The 18207-nt window shown below is 38.5% G+C and overlaps 3 protein-coding genes across 3 annotated transcripts; 2 read left to right on the forward strand and 1 right to left on the reverse strand.

Moving 5' to 3' along the window:
- On the forward strand, positions 1-8126 carry LOC144637666 (uroporphyrinogen decarboxylase-like). The gene is made up of 12 exons (XM_078496725.1): positions 1-221; positions 1017-1102; positions 1409-1471; positions 1587-1622; positions 1784-1828; positions 2168-2284; positions 4036-4197; positions 4993-5121; positions 5710-5810; positions 6364-6427; positions 6906-7434; positions 7468-8126. Exons 1-11 carry the CDS (start codon positions 92-94, stop codon positions 7086-7088), a joined length of 1116 nt encoding a protein of 371 aa, XP_078352851.1. The 5' UTR covers positions 1-91; the 3' UTR covers positions 7089-7434; positions 7468-8126.
- Positions 8127-9503: 1377 nt separating this feature from the next.
- Positions 9504-14837, reverse strand: LOC144637909 (chloride channel CLIC-like protein 1). Its single transcript, XM_078496997.1, has 4 exons — positions 14607-14837; positions 12315-13067; positions 10870-11589; positions 9504-9612 (listed from the first exon to the last, which is right to left on the reverse strand). Exons 1-3 carry the CDS (start codon positions 14772-14774, stop codon positions 10948-10950), a joined length of 1563 nt encoding a protein of 520 aa, XP_078353123.1. The 5' UTR covers positions 14775-14837; the 3' UTR covers positions 9504-9612; positions 10870-10947.
- A 1030-nt stretch (positions 14838-15867) lies between these two features.
- LOC144638503 (uncharacterized) lies at positions 15868-17570 on the forward strand. The gene has a single exon (XM_078497695.1). The coding sequence runs from the start codon at positions 15879-15881 to the stop codon at positions 16980-16982; it is 1104 nt and encodes a 367-aa protein (XP_078353821.1). The 5' UTR covers positions 15868-15878; the 3' UTR covers positions 16983-17570.
- Positions 17571-18207: the final 637 nt, after the last annotated feature.

Consider the following 18207-nt stretch of genomic DNA (forward strand, 5'->3'; position numbering starts at 1 on the left):
CGCGCGCTTAGAAACCTTGTACTGTACTTTTCCAGAGATCGCGCGCGGGAATCAATATTTTTCTCGTGCAAATTAAGGTTTTGTGGTAGAAATGGCTGATTCTGAAATGCAAAATGGTTTTCCAGAGATGAAAAATGATCTGATTTTGCGGGCTGCTCGTGGAGAAGGCACTGAGCGTGTTCCTATTTGGGTTATGCGGCAAGCAGGCCGGTATCTCCCAGGTGAGCGAGGCAAGTTGCATGTGATCACGTAACATTTTTTAGCTGTTCGACAAGCTAGCTTTAAGAGTTTTCCTTCGATATTTCAATTTTATTGTCTGGATGGTTTATAGATCGAGTATACTGAGACATTGCTGTCTTACATGCTGTTATTTTTGGTAAAATCAAAAGTTACGTAACATCGATCAGACAGCAGTAGCCCAGGGGATCGGGAATCAAGGGAAGGACCGGGACGCCCACCCACCCCCTAACTGTTGAAAAGTTTAAAAGGCTCAGTAGGCTAAAAATCCTTTGGTCCTCCCTCCCCTCCCCCATGCCCCATAAGGCCCACCCCTCCCCTCCATGACTCCATCTTTAATTAGGTCCCCTCTTGGTCACATTAGTATCCCCAGGAAGCAAAAAAAGTGATAATTATAATAAAATAAAATGCTTTTTTGGGGGCGAAAAAAAAAGTTGCCTGTTAGAAGTATGCATAAAGGACTTGCGGCATGGCCTAGTGGTTAGGGTGCTGGGTTTCAATTTTGGAGGTCTCGGGTTTAATTCCTTTGTCCTACCACTTGATTGATCCGGTGGTCCCAAATTCAACTCCTCCAAGCTTTGTTAATTACCAGCTAGTCAGCTTCCTGCCAGTTGGGATTTCAAACAAATCTATGTTCTATTTGCAATATTTGTTTGTTTATTTATAGTGTACACAATTAGCACCGATGTGCTAATTAATAAAATATGAATAAAGTGATTTGTTTTATTTATTAATTTATTTGTTACATTGTTTCATATGCAATTAATGGTGTGTTTCAGAATTCCTTAAATTGAAGGAAGAAAATAATGCTGATTTCTTCAAGTGTGTGCAGACCCCAGAGCTGGCTTGTGAACTGACTCTGCAGGTATTAACCATGAAGGCACATGTGAAATAAATTGCTCTTACCGGTATATCCCTTTTGCTAATCATAGCTTTTAACCTTTAAATCTCAAGTGCAGTACCCTTTTTTAGGGTTATGAGTCTTACTTTGACTGACTCATATGAAATCATGGACCCCCTTTTATTGTGTGCAAGTTTTGACATGGCAACTGTAAATGTGTCACATGAGACAGTAGCCCAAACCATTCCGCCCTAATCAGCCCTTAACTATAGGTCATTTTAGGTCCTGAGAAACTTATATTTGATAAAAAATTTTCTTATTTATTTTCAGCCTATAAGAAGATTCCCTCTGGATGCAGCTATTATATTCTCAGACATCCTTGTGATTCCTCAGGTATTTTTATATTATTCTACAATGCAAGCAATATCTGGTCAGTTAGCCTGAACTTGTTTTGATCTTATTATAATATTACCTACTAACAAATTATGTCCCTTTTCGCATTAACCAGGCTCTCGGAATGACAGTTTTGATGATCCCTGGAAAGGTTTGCATACATTGATTACTTGACTTATTTCATTTGTCAAGCTGTGCAATCAGTGTGAAAAAAGTTAAATGTTGACAAATTTATGAAATTTATTACTGATTGTATGAAATAATTAAAGTAATAATTAATTGTCTATAATTTCATATCTTTCTTTTTTTTAGGGTCCAGTGTTTCCAGAGCCCCTTAGGGAACCAAGCGACATTGAGGTCAGGATATACATACAATGTAGTGTAAGGGCAAAGGGAGAATATTGGTCCTTGCTCTTTGAAGTATTTAATAAAAAACAGTGAGATCTGTGCAGAAAAGACCAAGGCTTTATATTAAATATTTAGTACAATCCAAAGCAAGCTTCTTTAATACAGTAAATAAAAACGGTAAATAAAAAAAGAGCTGTTAACTCTACCCTGTCCAATATTTCTACTGGCATTAAAGTATTCTGAATGACAGAGTTTAGTTTAGTTGTGTAATAATAACAGTTGCAGTATGATCTTCACACTCAGTTACTTTTTTACCGACACACTTTATCAACATGTTTTCCTCCATAGAAACTCAAAAAGGAAGTAGATTTAGAAGCGTCTCTGGGATATGTTTTCCGTGCGATAACATTGACGAGACACAAGCTGGAAGGAAAAGTTCCTCTCATTGGGTTTTCTGGAGCTCCAGTAAGGATGGTGGCATTTTCTTTCTTTTATCCTTTTCCTGTAAATATAGCTATTGGAAATAAACTGTGCTCCATGATAATAATAATAATTATAATATTGCTTTCATTTGAGTGGAAATACACATGGTTTTCATTGACAGACTTAAATAATAATTATTAAAAGTGTGATTACTGACTCTTGTGTAAGCCGTGCGACGCGAGCGGTAAACGTCGCCAACGGCGGAGGCCTAAGCGGAGGCACAACGCGAATTCTTAATGGATGCAAGGACTGGACTTACACGAACTTTATTGAAAACATAGAAACCTACGTACAAAACAACGATAACAAGTTAAAAACAGACTATTTAAACGGTACTAAAAAAACGGGAATGAGTCACATTCTGCAAAAAGAACGATTACAGCTATAAGTTACAAATAATCAGAAACCATACAGTGATAAACCGAATATTTACATACAGTACAATAAAAGGAAACGAAAGAACAAACTAAATAACATGAAGAGAACTGACGAATTACACTTTGTAACTGCATGTAGACAAATGAACAGGACTTAATCCTAATACAAGACTCAAATACATTGTAGCTGTGCAAAGCAACAAAACGAAGCAAACCTATTGCGATAACGAAACATTAATAATCCAACGAACTCTAGTACAGAGATTCGTACTGACCTGAACAACGGCACAAACAGCAATCTACCAGAGGTCTAGCAAGCCCCTCTGGGGAGCTAAGCTCCACAGCTAACTCGAATAAACTGCACAAAACTACTTGTATTTATATCCAAACAACAGTACACATTTGTCTATATGACCGGAACTGGAAGTCAATTACATCACAATTACGTACAAGGGGATTAATCAACGCCCTTGACCAAAGTCTAACTGATAACTAAAAGTGTTGACAACAGAAAACAGAGATTCGGCTAGTAAACCCACACACAGGATTTACCTAAAGGAACTGGGTGTTTACCCACTTAACCACTCCTACAGTAAAAGCAACACAAAACTACAAAATACTAAGCGAGTTAAATCCTACAATTACGTGATCTGACCTCTAAAGTAATTTAAACAATAACGCAACAACTTTCTAGACGGTGAGAGTAAACTGATCTGCTCACGTCTGCAACACTACGTAACAGGTCACGGACAAAAATAAAACAACAGTACAGTCGTACTGAGAAACGCACAAGAAAACTATTTCTAAAATAGCTTAGAAAATTATTTAGAAACTTCGTTTAAAAACAAGCAAAGTGACACTGTCACACTTGGAATGTATAAGGGTTAGACAGATGCCTTTGGGTAAGTCACGACAGTTGATGCTGAACACTTACACACTGTCTCTGGTCTAACCATAAAATTCTTCAGTCAGGCCTAAGTGACCTGCGTGCTGAAGCTCACCTTAGTTTCAATAGTTTTAAGTGACTACTCCCTCTGGACGAGATACTACCCAGTTTTTACCACAGTTTTTACCACAGCCTTCCACCCCCCCCCCTTCTCCTTAGTATACAGCATAGTGTCCCCCACTGGTGTTTGAACCCAGATTGTTTGATCCCAAGTTGACCAGGCCAGCTATCCCTCAAGCCTTTCACAATAAGGCAGACTTCTTATTTCATTTCTATGGGATTGTATGGGTTTTTGAAAATGCAATCCTGGAAAGTCATGCCATGTCATTTCAGTCAGTAGTTCTCAATTATGGTAACGTTTTCCAGAAGTGGAATGTATAGACACTAATGCGATCTTGATTTTTTTTTAGTGGACCCTTTTGTGCTACATGATTGAAGGAGAAAGTAGCAAAACATTCAACAAAGCCCGTAAATTTCTGAACCAGCATTTGCAGGTTTCCAGTAGGCTGCTGCAGCAGATGACAGATTTAATCGTAGATTACTTGGTGCTACAAGTCCGTGCTGGTGCACAGGTAAAAACAATGTTTCCTTGTAAGGGAAAATACTTTTCACGAGTACTAATTTTCAAGATTTTTGCGACTTCATAATAACAAATAATCGCGAAATTTAGTATGCGCGAAGAAAACATTGCGCGAAATTTAAACTTGTGAAAATTAATATCATATTATACAGTGTATATCTAACGAACAAAAATTTAAATGTTAGAAACTGCAACTATCTACCTTTGAAAATATCTTTCCGTCTTATTTTTGACTAGCTGAGCACCCCTCCTCTGATTAAATGTCATTTCCAAGCATAAAAGAGTCGAACCAATCGTTTTAAACATAGCTGTTTTCCCTCTATGGCAAATTTTTAATATAGTTATAATAGATTTTAATAGTTGTATCATATGTTTTTTTTCTTACATAATTTATCTCTTTGTAAATTTTTATGCAATTCAGTTTTAGACTGTTATGTAAAAATATCAAATAAACTATCTATTCCTCTATCTATTTATCTTACTGTTTCACTTTTGTAAATTGGCCAAAACCTCTTTAGTATAGTCACCAAAGTTTCCGTTTGCAGGCTTCTTGTAGTTACATTGAGCCAGACCTTTACAAGTACATTTCTCTAATTTTCCTTGCAATCGCGAAAATTAATACTCACGAAATTTGGTTCTCGAATTTTCGCAAAATTAGTAAGAATAAGGTAACTCTGACAAGCTATGAAAAAATGTGATGTCAAAATCAAAGTTACCATCAAAAAGATTTATTTGTAGCCCTGAACACAGCATTTGTAATTTTTTCTTGGCCTTTTTATCTCTGCAGATGCTTCAAGTGTTTGAATCTCATGCTGAAGTTGTGGGTTATGATACTTTTACACTGTGTTCACTGCCTTACCTCAAGCAGATAGCGGAGAAAGTGAAGGAAAAGTTAGGCCCTGATGCTGTCCCAATGGTGAGGATATAAAAAAAGAATGATATAGAGTCATGGTTTAGATTCTACCAGTGTCTTTAGCAAATGTGAGATGACTTCTAACCAAATATGCATAGTACATACAAACTTGTACATGTAACATTTTTTGCAGTTGTTGATAACATAGACAAGAGAGATATAAACATCAAGCCTGCTTGAATGTAAATGTGCAAGTTGGTAGCTACTGCTGCTCTTAAAAAGCTAATTACACACAATAATATAATTATTTATTTGCTTCCCCTTCAATTAACTCCCTAAACTGAACACCCATTTTGTACAATAAGGAAAAAATATATGCATTCCTCTCACTAAAGAGTGTAAGAAATGAATGTTTTGATTATAGAGAGGGTGACTGGCTTCAAAAAAGTGTACCCATGTTTGCTACTGCACATTATCGATCTGTTCACTAAAGATCACAATTTTCCTCAAGCTTCAGTAAACTGTTTGCTTCCCAGAACAGATATTAATTTCCCCAGACAAATAGCAAACTTGCATATATCAGTGCCAAAAAAGGTTATTGTTTACATATAATAGTGCTACAAAATCTTTTATCTTATAATTTTCTTTTAGACAATATTTGCTAAGGGTGCCCACTATGCTATTAAAGACTTATCACAAATTGGTTATGATGTTGTTAGCTTGGACTGGACAATGTCAGCTAAAGATGCAAGGTACGTACCGGTAACACTTTTTGACTTCAATGCAGTAATTAAGGCCTGACCCTAACAATGTAGTATGTAAACACTCTTGTATTGTGATAAACGGTGTAAGTTGTCTTGCTTCCAACTGAGAGCACCGGATTTAAAGCTGTGAAGAACAGGGGGATGGGGTGAGGACAGGGTATCTGTACCCCCTTAACTTCCCATGCCATCAATTTACTCCTGGTTCCAGCTCATTTTCTTTCTGGTTCCTGCCTCTTTTTGCTATTTCTATTAAATATTGTGAATTTTCTCTAAATTTCTGCTGGTTCTTATCACCTTGGGAATCTTGCTACCCACCTCCTCTTATCTGCCTACTGTACCCCCCCCCCCCTGATCCCATCCACAACAAAGTAACAAACAGGAGAGGGGGAGGGGAGAGTTTTTTTTTGTCTCACTTCAAGTTGTCATCTGTTACACGCACTTTGAAAGGAAATGATGCAGTCTAGCATTTTGTGTTGTACATGTTCGTGCAAACTTGTGGAAGATGTTTGTTTTGACCAATCATCCACATTTTTCTTGACAGGATTGTGGCACCTACAGTGACTCTTCAAGGAAATCTTGATCCAGCTTGTCTGTATGGCAGCCATGTAAGTCATTTGTTATCTACTTTAAAAATTATGGTGTAAAATGGTACTGGGAGCTGGAGCAGTTGTTGGGCATTTAGAGCGATTTTGATTCAATGTCATAAAACCAACATCAAAAGTACATGTACTGGTAGTAATTACTCTGGTCAATCACAAAGAACACAGACAATCCATTGAACCAATCAAAACGTAAGCAAATGACATGTATGTGGCATGAAACACAGGGAAATGTGTGAGTGCATCGTGTTTGGTTTTGGTTTTACTTTTGATAATTATTTGGGTGAGAAAGTGGTGGAAGTTTTTTAACCAATCACTGTAAGCATAGTAAAAATAAACCAATGCAAATGCAAATTAATTTCAACACTGAACTAAAAATTGCTGTATGCTCAAAGCCAAAGTGATTGCTATACATGAACAAATTGCAACTAAGACTGCAACAAACCATGATTAATTTGAACTCTCTTTTTGTCAAAAATTGCAGGAGGATTTAATACACGCTGTCAAGAACATGCTGAGGAAGTTTGGTACCCAACGGTACATCGCCAATCTGGGCCATGGAATGCATCCAGATCATGACCCAGAAAAACTTGCTACATTTATTGACACTGTTCACTCTTACTCTGAGGCAATGATTGAAAGAAAGTCATCCTTTCTTGATTCTTGATGGCATTTACGTCAGAAGCAATAGCACCAGCCCTCACTTGCCATTAAGTTGTACTGAAAGGGGGCCTTGGTTCAAGTTGAATTAATTGATTTATTTGTTAGAAAGAGGTAAAGTCTTGAGAAAAAATCTCAAACTTTTCACTTTAACTTAGTAGTAAAACTAAACAGCACACAAAAATTTGCCATTTACGGTTTTATGTACCATTGCTTGCATCTAAGCGTAAATATATGCTGCTAAAACATGATCTAATTGGGTATTAAACGTGGCATGATTGGTTATTTGAAGTTAAGCTGACCGTAACGCAAACTTTTGCACTCAAAATGATCAAAATAAACATTGAGTATGGGTGAAACCCACTGGGAGCGAAAGGGTAGGCAAGCAAAACTCTACACTAGAAGTGATTCAAGTGAAGCTGCAAATGCATACTGACACAGATGAGGATCTGTTTTTCGGAAGAACTCTATATCCAGTCTTTCTACCATTTTGAAACTGGAATGTGTTCAACTTTCGGCGCACAAGTTGCCGTTTCGGTCTGCCAAACTTCAAGCACTTGATGATTAAGTTCAGGGCTGTTATTAAGGGCTGTAACTCATAACACCTGAGTTTACTCAATGTTACGGGTAAAAATGCTGATTGGTGTTACACTGCACTTGCATACAGAATGAAATGCTACGGGTGATAACTTCAATGTTATGGCTGCTTAAAAACTCAATGACAGCTCTGGCCAATCATGCCACGTTTTATATCCAATTACAGTCAACTCTCTATGAACGGACACCTCTATAAGACAGACACCTGGTGTTGCTCCTGTCCGTGCCGTTTTTCAGTCATTTTACTGTAACTAAACTCCCTATAAGACAGACACCTCTCTAAAATGGACAGTTGGAGCCGGTCCCGACGGTGTCTGTTTTACAGAGAGTAGACTGTTGTTCATTTTTTCGGCGGCACATGTTCACGCTTAGATGCAAGTGACAGTAGTTTTCATATCAATTTTTTGTAGTTATAAAGCCTTTTGCATCAATCAGTCATTTGACCTGTTGAAAAACAACCTTAAGGGATTTTTTTAATAAATAATAACTGCAACTACATGTATATGAAAAAGTAACTTTTCCTTTTTGGCTTAGTGAGCTGCGAGGTACACATAGTGTTCTTTTTTAAGTTAATATACATGTATGCCAAGTCACAAGGTGACCACAAACAATACATAAAAGTAGAGTTGACAACGTTAATAGAAAGGAAGTTACATTGTCTTCTTGGAAAATCAAATGTGAGTACCGGTAATATTTATTTTCTTGAGAAAATACTTTAAATCTATTTTACTTAAGCTTATAATATTGTGAGATAAATTAAGACAACTAGTATAATATCAACTTAATTACAAATAAAATTATTTTCTGTATGTAATTTCTCTTCTTTGTTTTTTGTTCTTAGTTTTCCAGTGGGATGGCAAAGGGTTCAAAGGGAATAGATTTTCCAGGTTGCCCCTTGGTCAATTAAGTTGTAGCCACCATCTTCTAGCTCAAAGGGTTTTTGTCATTTGCTCAAAAAATATCAAGGCTACATGTAGCTTACAGATGTTTCCATCACATGCACAAAGTTGTTTTTTCATCCATACCAAACAGCTAAGTAATCCGCTCAAAATATCTACATCAGATGTGTTTTTCTATGCAAAAACATGGCTTGAAAAAGACTTGGATTTCAGCTTGGACAAACAGTTTTAATTTGTTTTTTTGGCATGCTTGTCTTGGCAACGTGCACAGGCCCTGAAAGTTATTTTTCTGGCAGGAAAATCTCCCGGGGGGGGGGGGGGTACTCCAAAAAGTTTTATACGGGGAGGCTCCGCCCCAAGTTCTAACCCCTTACCCTTTTATATACCATTTTGACAGAAAATGTACCTCTTTCGTATACCTTTAACTGAAAAAATGTACCCCTTTCATATACCTAAGAGACATGGCTGGACTTAAAATAGGACGTTTTCTTGTCATTTTTATGTAGCGCTTAATAAATTAAAATAATACAGCCATAAATTGCGTCTGTTCGAAATATTTTAATTTAATGCCCTTTTAAATAGCCAAATGACAGATTTCCATACCCTTTCATATACTTAAACTCGTGAAATACCTACCCTTTTATATACCTGAAGCCTGAAAAAGGTACCCCTTTCGGGCGGAGCCTCCCCGTATAGGCCGTTATATGGAGTACCCCCCCCCCCCCCGGGGAAAATCTACTTAGGGGCATATTTTAGGTGATGTTGCACTTACAATAGGGATGGTACTGTGAATGCTATGTTATGTCTAATTGAAGTGCAGTTTGACCCAATTTGATATCATGTTGACAAGTGCCATCTGAAACCTTCCTTTGCAATTCTGTGGTGTGATATACAGTCAAATCTCTCTCAACGGACACCTCAGTCTATAAGATGGCCAGCCGGTGTTGGTCCCGTCCCTACTGTTTTTCAGTCATTTTACTGGATTTAACTCCCTGTAAGGAGGACACCTCTAAGACAGACAGTTGGAGCTTGTTACCAAGCAACCCTCCAAGTTTATTTTTTCGACGTTTTTGCTTGTTTACAAGCAAAAATGGTAGAATAGGGGTTAGTAGACAAAATTTGGATCCACATATTTGTAAACTCTCAAGGGACTTTTTTAATTTCTCAAGGGACTGTTTTAATTTCTCAAGGGATTACTTTCCGCTGTGGGTGATCACTTGCGATTTCGTGGAAAAAACGTGACTTGTCACATTTACAAACGTTATATAACAATTTTAAAAGTGACATGTCAGCTTTCTTATCTCAACGCACGTGTGTCTGAAAGGCGATCTATAAAAAGCGTCGCACAAACAATGGATTGCGTAACTAAAACACAAATAAATAATCACTAGCACTTACATCGCGTTGAGAGCAAAGTTGCATGAATCGGCTTTACAACATGCGATAGTATCTACGCAGTTCGAGTGGAATTTCAGTCAAAGACAGCAAAATTCTTTCGTATTTCATCTTCAAATATAATTCGAAAGCATTCACTGTATATGTGGCTTTTGTTTAATCCTGGGTCTTGATATCCGACCCTCGCCGAGCCTAGACAAAACGCAGCTTGAATTTGTTTACGCAATGTTTTCTCCGACAGTAGTCGGAAATATCCGTATTTTTTTTTCGTGCTTTTTCATGGAGCAATCGTAACGATACGGCCTTGAACACATTGAACGGCGGTCTACCTATAACAATTCAAATATAGCGTCGCAAAAACAAAGCGTCAAACGCATATTTTGCTGTTTCATTTGCTAATTTCGCTGCCGTAATCGACTGCCTCGAAAGGTCCTTGCAGTTTTAAAGTATAGAATTGTCAGATCTCGCTGAAATTTGCACTGTTTATTTGTGTAATGTTAAGGAATATGTGTATAAATACCCGGCGCGAACGAGCCATTTTTGACAAAATTATATGGCTGCATTTCCTCCGCGAAGATAGGAAATTGTTAAATTAAACTACAAAGAAACTGTAATGATAAGTTCGAAGAACAATGCACAGGATAAACCTTTGACTCATACTTCATGCAAAAACGTCGATATCTCGAAGAGACTTTGATTTTCCTTAGTGGCCATTTGGCCACTAACTACTCAAGTTTTGGTCGCCAGTGAAAAATTTTAGTCACCAAACTAAGCTGATGCTTTCAATCCTTCCTCTCAATTTTAGTCGCCAGGCTGGCGACCTTGGTTCAAATTTAGTCGCCAGCTCCAAAATTTTAGTCGCCATGGCGACTAAATTAGTCTTAACTTGGAGGGTTGCGAAGGTGTCCATTTTAGAGAGAGTTGACTGCACTCTAGGGACGTTAACATCAAGATTAGCTGCTGTTTATAACAACGTCATGGGTGTTCAGAAGAACCAACATCCTCTACACCAAGCTTGGTATCAGTATCTGTACTCTGAACAGGGACTTTGAGTTTGGGTGACTCCATGACGGGCAGTCTCTCAGGAGGTCTTTCTTCCTCTGCCCCCACACGATTCACACCCCCCTCTACAGGACCCAAGGCTCCTTCAACTGGCTGATTGCCTCCTTGAATTGCAGGCTCAGCTCTTCTCATCGTCTCTTCCCATCTCTGCTGCCGTTCATTCATAGCATTCAAAAGCTCAAGAATCTGCTCCTGCTGATTATTGATATTCTCCTGCTGTGGGGCGTGGTCAATTGCATCTCTCTGCCGTGCATCATTATTTAACTGTTGTATGGCTGCTTGGACGTTTTCAACATGGTTTTCAAGGCGTTGAAGATTGCCCTGAAAATTTATAGGGAGGGCTGGGACAGTAGTGATTGTCATAAACGGCAACCTCACTTGTAATCCACTAAGCGTAAACATGGCGATAATGATAATGATGATGACTGCCATGAACACAAATGGTTGCCACTGAATTGGGACTTCTCTGAACAATGCACGGAAACTTTTTCCAATGGCTTCAGCGATGTGTTCAAATGGCTGTGCAATAATACTGGCTACTGTTGCTGATATTGCCTGAAAAGAGTTTGCAAAAAAATTGGTTTAACTAGAAACTCACAAAATCAAAAATTAACAATAATTATTGGACCATGAGCCTGTGTTTTCTGTTCACAAGCAGTCAATGAGGCACAGCCAAGTTGAGTAGTGCTCATAGCAAAACATACAATTTTTTTGCATTTTTTTATGCCAAGAATAGAGAATAGTTATATCCTTTTTACACAATGATGTCATACAAATAAACCACTTTTACTGAGCTTTTTGTTGCATAGATTGGTCTCCGGGTTACACTCAAACAATTAGATGGCTTGCTTTTGATAAAATCTTATAGATTCTAGTGAGGCACCTTTTATAACAACAAGTACATTCTTGTTTACTACTGACACTGGGGGAAGATTTTTATCTGACAACAAAAGGGGATTGTGTTTTGTGTCCCACTGGAAATTTCTCAGTAAACTCTCCTCCATTTTTGCCTTTGAGACTGCTTCCTAAATTATAGAATTTCCAGTGGCCCTCTTTGGGGTAGACATGAATAATTACTGGAACCACAAAATGAATGGTGTAAATGAAACCATCCCACTCATTTTGTAATTTTTGTTAATACAAATGTCACTGTTCAAAACGTATAACATCAAAAAACGTGATAGGTAAAAACTCTTTTTTGGATTTTGGAGTTAAAACAGGTGGCAGGGTCAGATAACAATATTTTTATTATGGTAAAAGGGAATCAAATAAAAACTTACTTTTGATGGAGAAATTTCCCAGATTGGGTCAACAAGTAACATCTCCTGGTACTTCACACACCTGTCATCACTAAACGTAAATGAGTTTCTGAACCAAAGCATAAGAGACTCAAGTGGCCGTAATTCATGATCTGAGCGACATTCTTTGGGAATATCCTTTTCCATCTTTGCTTGTTTGGCGGCGAATGCTTTTCTGTACAAATGAAACCACTCCCAAGGAATACTGACAATAAAACACAGAAACAAAACTCCCCACAGTTGCGTCCGCCAGGTTAACTTTGTACGTGTCTCAAAAACGATTGCGGCGCACATTACCAAAATCAGAGATGCAAAGATGAGGATTGCTTCTTTAGTTACATAACTTAATGTTGAGTTGTCCCACTGACTAAAGTCATACAAGTCATCTTTGCCTTTGAAATTGGATACGATGCCAATGACTACTTCACAGACATCTTGGACATTTCCATCATCTGATTTGACAAATTTTTCTAAAGTTGCGACATCATCTTTCGAAGCAGTAACCACAATGTCATGATCTCCACGTTCTTCTAAATTCCCCAGTATACTTCTGACTATTTTTTTAAAGTATGGAGTATCACATGGTGATGCATTGGCATTTGTTTTTTCAGCGCAGGCCTGGCACTGTACAGGTGACTGCTCCAAGTCCTTGTGACACTGTGATAGCTTTGCTTGAAGTCTTTCATAATCAGACTGTTTGTGCATGGTTTCTTTAGCACTCCCACTGGTGAAACCCTAATAATTATTATTAAAAGAAAATATTTTATGTACACCTACATATTAACACAGTATTAAGTCTTAGAATGCCTGAATATCTGTCTTCCCGAGAGTACTTATAATATAGCTAGCAGAGCCGTGCAATCAAATTCAGTATATGTGAGCGTGCACAAAATCCAATAGTGCACGCTGGTAGCATGAGCAAATGAATTGCTTTGCCAGAAAATTTTTTCTTGCGCAAGTTTTTGTTGTGGATTTTAAAGAAAATTTCCACCAGCAATGTTATAAAATAATTGGTTCATGCATTTAGCTGTGCAGTATCAAGTTATGGAGCACTTAGGAAGTTTGGAGAACACTCAAGAAGCTAGAGTTGCGCTCGGCTATTGCCTCGAGCAACTCTTATGCTTCTTTCGTGCTCTCTAAACTTCCCGCATGCACCACAACTTAAAAGTGCACACTAAAGCATGAACCAATTGTTAATTAGCATCCTCACATCACAATCGCAGTCAGGCACACAAAATATCAAAATTGGATATATTACATTATATAATTATTATGTGTCTGATTTTCTGCTGCATGTTACTATCGCAAGAATCCACACATGATGATCTTTGCATAGTAACGATTTTTGTCCCTTCTTGATGCTTGCAACAAAGCTCATGTCACCTACGGGGTTCAGGTCTTATGAAACATACAAAAATTAATGAACCTGAAGTATCTTTACATCTCTTTTAAATCTGATAACTTTTGTGGTATATGGAAAAACACCAATTAATTTAGTACAGTCGAAGCTCTCTTAACGGACACTCTCGTAAGCGGACAGCTCTACTTACGGCCACCTTGTTAGAAACCCCGTTTTAACTCCCATACAAACTCTGTATTTTTACATTCTCGTAAGCGGACATTCCCGTAAGCGGCCGCGGACACTTTCAGAGATTACGACTTAAACTTTTTCATTGTTTTTAAGCTCCCGTAAGCAGACACCCCAAAGAAAATCCTACTAACAACCTCTGTATCTTATTTTTATCAGTCAACTTCACATCGCCGTTTGTCACAATGATTTTACAGTATTTACAGTACCATATTTCAGTGTTTGTTTTGCCGTCATCCACGTCTGGTTACATTTCGAAACACCCCTTACATGCATCCAAGGATGCATATGCTCCCGTAAGCGGCCATCTATCCCCTACACCTCCAGTGGCCGCTTACAAGAACCATTCTTGTAAGCGGCCAGCTCCAGTTATGGACACTTTTTTCGCGTCCCGAGGGTGTCCGCTTACGAGAGCTTCGACTGTACTTCATTTCAATGGCCTTGTCATTTCCGTTGAGGAGGGGGGGGGGGGCATTCAATGTTTCATCCATAACTTCCGGCTTACCCTCAAATAAGGGCCATTAACCTTCTATGAAAGTTCGAAAAGAACAGGAAAAATACCAATTTGCAATGTGAGAAAAGAAAGCACAACAATCAAATCGACTATTATGTTCAACGAAGAAAGATTCGGCCTAAAGTTTGCACGGGAAGCGATGAGATATGCAACAAAACAGAACAAAACTAACCGTCCTGTCGAGAGATTGAACTGTCGCATCATAGTGAATCATGTCCCAAGGATCCAACCACTCTTGACTGGGAAGAGCTTGCTCGGCTTCATTGTACTTACCCTCCTTTGCAAGCGATAGACGACCAAGACAGGTAAAACTGATTAAAAGCAATGCAGAAGCTTTCATTTTGCGAAGTTCAAACGACGGCCTAAATGGCGACCTCGTTGATGTGTTTCCAAGAAAGCCCGCGCGGGAGACTGGGTTCCACACGTTCGTTACCTACTTATCCCCACACGGGACTTCCCTGCTAGCATTTCAATTACTGGGCCTGTCTTTAGGGCTTTCCACAAGTTGCTCGGCAACTTTTTGGCAACTTTTCATGTTTCGAGCAACTTTTTCCCCTTCGAGCAACTTTTTCCCTCTCGAGCAACTTGTTGCATTTTGAGCAATTTCTAGACCGAAGATCTTCGAAGGTTATCCGAGTGTTGTTCAAAGGCAATACGAACGTTTCCGAAGATTTACGAAGTTTTCCGAAGACTTTCGAGGGAATCGAGGAACATCTGAAGACGTTTCAACTTTCGGCTCATTCTGCATTAAAACATTACAAAACTCGTCAGCAAACATGACGTCATCGATATCTTCACGATTTTTCTCAGTTAAAGAAATCCTTGTTATTTAACAAATTTTCCCCTTAATTTGTTACTTAGATACTTCTTTTGCTGTAAAATTGCATAAAACGGCTTAGAAATCTTACCCTCAAAGGGAAATTAGAATATATTTAGAGAAATTCTCTTGATTAGAAGCAGCGTTTTGGATTTTTTTGGAGCAACTTTCGAGCAACTTTTATTATTAGAAGCAACTTTTTTGGATTTTTGGAGCAACTTTGGAGCAACTTTTTGAGAAATTACAGGCAACTTTTTGGGAAATCTGGAGCAACTTGTGGAAAGCCCTACCTGTCTTTATGTGGAATTTTTTTTTGAACAATATATATTTTACCCTTGTCAATGCAGGACTTCATATATTTTCCTCTCAATTTTTTTTTCCTATTTCTTTTATGTCTACTTTTATACTATCATACGCTCCTGACTTTCCCCGTCTTTCAAAACAAAAAAAAAGTTTTTATATTCCTTGTCAGCCCAGGAGAGACATCCCATTCTTTATTTCTAATTTAAAATCAAACTTGTGGCATAAAATAAAACCTCTAAAGGTTCTTGTCAGGCAGAAAAGGAGACATTTGATTTCCTTTTCCCCTCCCTCCCCCGCTACGTATAATTTTGTTTGTTTACGGCGATGGCATTCCAACCGACTCCCCTGGGAATATTTCGCGCCAATGTTCGCACGTGGCGCGATTTGTTTATCAGCTCAGACATCAGCTCGCACTCAGGTCTTCGTGCAAATCAAATATTCAAGATGAATTTTACGTACTTGGTGCTTTTAAGGCCCTCAGAAATACGCTTCACAAAGAACTCACTCGCTTCGAAATTCGACAACGGTATTCCCCTGCTGGAGACCTTCACCCAGATAAAGAACGGAGAAACTCTTCTTGAGGATATTCCGCTCATTGAAGTCGTTTTCTACCCTGAGAAGTGGGAATGGTACACTCTAAACAACCGAAGACTCTGGGTGTTAAAAGAGCTCGAAAAGGTCGGAAAATGCCGTTTTGTCAAGACGAAGAGGATTGAATACGTGGAGAATGTTTTTGACTATCCGACGCTGCTGTATGGCTCGGCAGCGCTCGCTGAAAACAGAGAAAATAGCCGTTCCTTCTCCTGGAAAGGAGACAGCCTGCAGATTACGACTCGCCGCTCTCCTTGCAAGGAAGTCAGTGTTTACTATGATAAAGATGATGACCGTTTTGCTCGCCAAGAAGTCACCAAGACATGGAACCGAGCTGAAAATTCACAGCACTATGGCAGAAGCCTACAGCATCGCGGTGGCCGTAAAATGAGGCGCAAACGACTTTGCAGAAAGCGTTTCCACCCGTTCTATTCCAGACATCACGAAAATCGTCTTCGTGGTAGGTTCCAAGAAAACTTGGATGTTTGCAGACGACGGCAAAGTGTTGACAGCGTGGATGGCCGTAGAAATTCCGAGTCGTCAGAATATTCTGGGTCTGAATACGGCTTCCATTTCAGTTATACCGTCTGGTACAAGAAGAGGCAAGCGTTTTTACAGCGAATTTACTGCGTTCGCACTGGGCGCCTGAGAGATCCCTCGCGGTTCATCGATGTGCTATACACTTGTGGAGTTTGCTTCAAGAGCTTCAGGTCCAAAGTCAGCTTAAACCAGCACAGCGAGGAGCTGTTACACTGGGCTTGTGTGCGCTGTAGAAGATTTTTTGAGAGTCACACTGCTTTAGGACAACACAAGCTCGCCTTGAACCATACAGTGTAGGCGTGACCATATGGCGTGACACAATGGCGGAACAGTTCGAAGCTGCATAAATATTTGTTTACAAACGTTAACTAGCCTCTCATGATAGTTCCTTACGTTGTTACTTGGAAAATGTGCAGGCAATATGTGCTAGGTTGTTTAATGTTTATTATTGTTATTGTCACGGGTAATTGCGTGACACCCAGTTGCGTGACACTTAGTATTATTGTGTTACATCACCAAGGTAAACATCCGAAGTGATAACATTTGCAATTTAATATAAAGATGGTGATGAATAATTCTTTATTAGAGCATCAAAGATAATAAGATTAAACACTGTTATGGTAAAAACTATTGCATGTGGTTATTGAGATATCAACGAATCTGTGCTAATCTTTTTCAGGAAAATCACCCTAGTTTTTCAACTGTAATATGGATTAATGATAGAACAAATTTATGCAATATTGTCGAAGTTTGTGGAAGTTGTAGAAGTTAAGAAATGATTTTGATAAGTTGTCAAAGAAACAGATATTATTAAAATAATGAAAATAATGGTTAAGTCATAAAATGATTATCGAGATAAGAATATCTTTGAAATGTAATGACAAGTTTATAAATTATATAATGTTGTTAACTGATCCAGTTGTGAATGTTTTTGAGCTTTGTTTTCTCACTGTAAATCCCTTCCTTCTCTGCCATCCCTATATAATTAGCCCTCTTTCTTCTCTTTGAAAAAAAAATGTGCCTTTCCTCTCTTCAGCTAAGACCAGCTAAGAGTTATTGCCTTGATGTTCCACTAAATCTCAGAATATATATTCAAGGAAATGTGTAGCAACCAGTGGGAAAAGACTTAACTGTTTACCGGTAAGATTTTAAAAGTTAGGAACTGGAAGGATCATAATTTAGATCAAGAGGATTTACCTGAAATATCCAAACACTTGATTTAAAGTGGCTCTGTCAGTAAAAGGAAGGCCTGGAGTTAGCTCGACAATGAGAAATTCAGATATTTTCATAAAATAGTAGCTAAAAACTAGAAACATTCAGTGATTCGATCAGAAAAGTAGTCTTGCGCGCCACCGTTACTCAGGTAGTCACGCAATACTCTAGAGAAATGCGTTTTGTGACTACTCGACATTCGATCGAGAAACGTAAGCTCATTTTGAACAGTTCATCAATCACACGTTTCATATTGCCGGAAACAAAGTATATCGTATTCCCTACAACTTTACCCTTGACGACATAAAGA

Source organism: Oculina patagonica, chromosome 14 (assembly GCF_052425735.1).
Source record: "Oculina patagonica isolate OP01 chromosome 14, crgOcupat, whole genome shotgun sequence".
Classification (NCBI taxonomy): Eukaryota; Metazoa; Cnidaria; class Anthozoa; order Scleractinia; family Oculinidae; genus Oculina; species Oculina patagonica.

What these genes read in the sequence shown, in the direction of transcription:
- LOC144637666 (XM_078496725.1), top strand. Translation starts at nt 92, where the DNA reads ATGGCTGATTCTGAAATGCAAAATGGTTTTCCAGAGATGAAAAATGAT. An exon ending in ACATCCTTGTGATTCCTCAG is followed by an intron (nt 1,472 to 1,586) that starts GTATTTTTATAT and finishes CGCATTAACCAG; the next exon opens with GCTCTCGGAATGACAGTTTT. An exon ending in GCCCTGATGCTGTCCCAATG is followed by an intron (nt 5,122 to 5,709) that starts GTGAGGATATAA and finishes ATTTTCTTTTAG; the next exon opens with ACAATATTTGCTAAGGGTGC.
- LOC144637909 (XM_078496997.1), bottom strand. Translation starts at nt 14,774, where the DNA reads ATGAAAGCTTCTGCATTGCTTTTAATCAGTTTTACCTGTCTTGGTCGT. An exon ending in TTCAATCTCTCGACAGGACG is followed by an intron (nt 13,068 to 14,606) that starts GTTAGTTTTGTT and finishes AATAATTATTAG; the next exon opens with GGTTTCACCAGTGGGAGTGC. An exon ending in GGGAAATTTCTCCATCAAAA is followed by an intron (nt 11,590 to 12,314) that starts GTAAGTTTTTAT and finishes AACTCTTTTCAG; the next exon opens with GCAATATCAGCAACAGTAGC.
- LOC144638503 (XM_078497695.1), top strand. Translation starts at nt 15,879, where the DNA reads ATGGCATTCCAACCGACTCCCCTGGGAATATTTCGCGCCAATGTTCGC.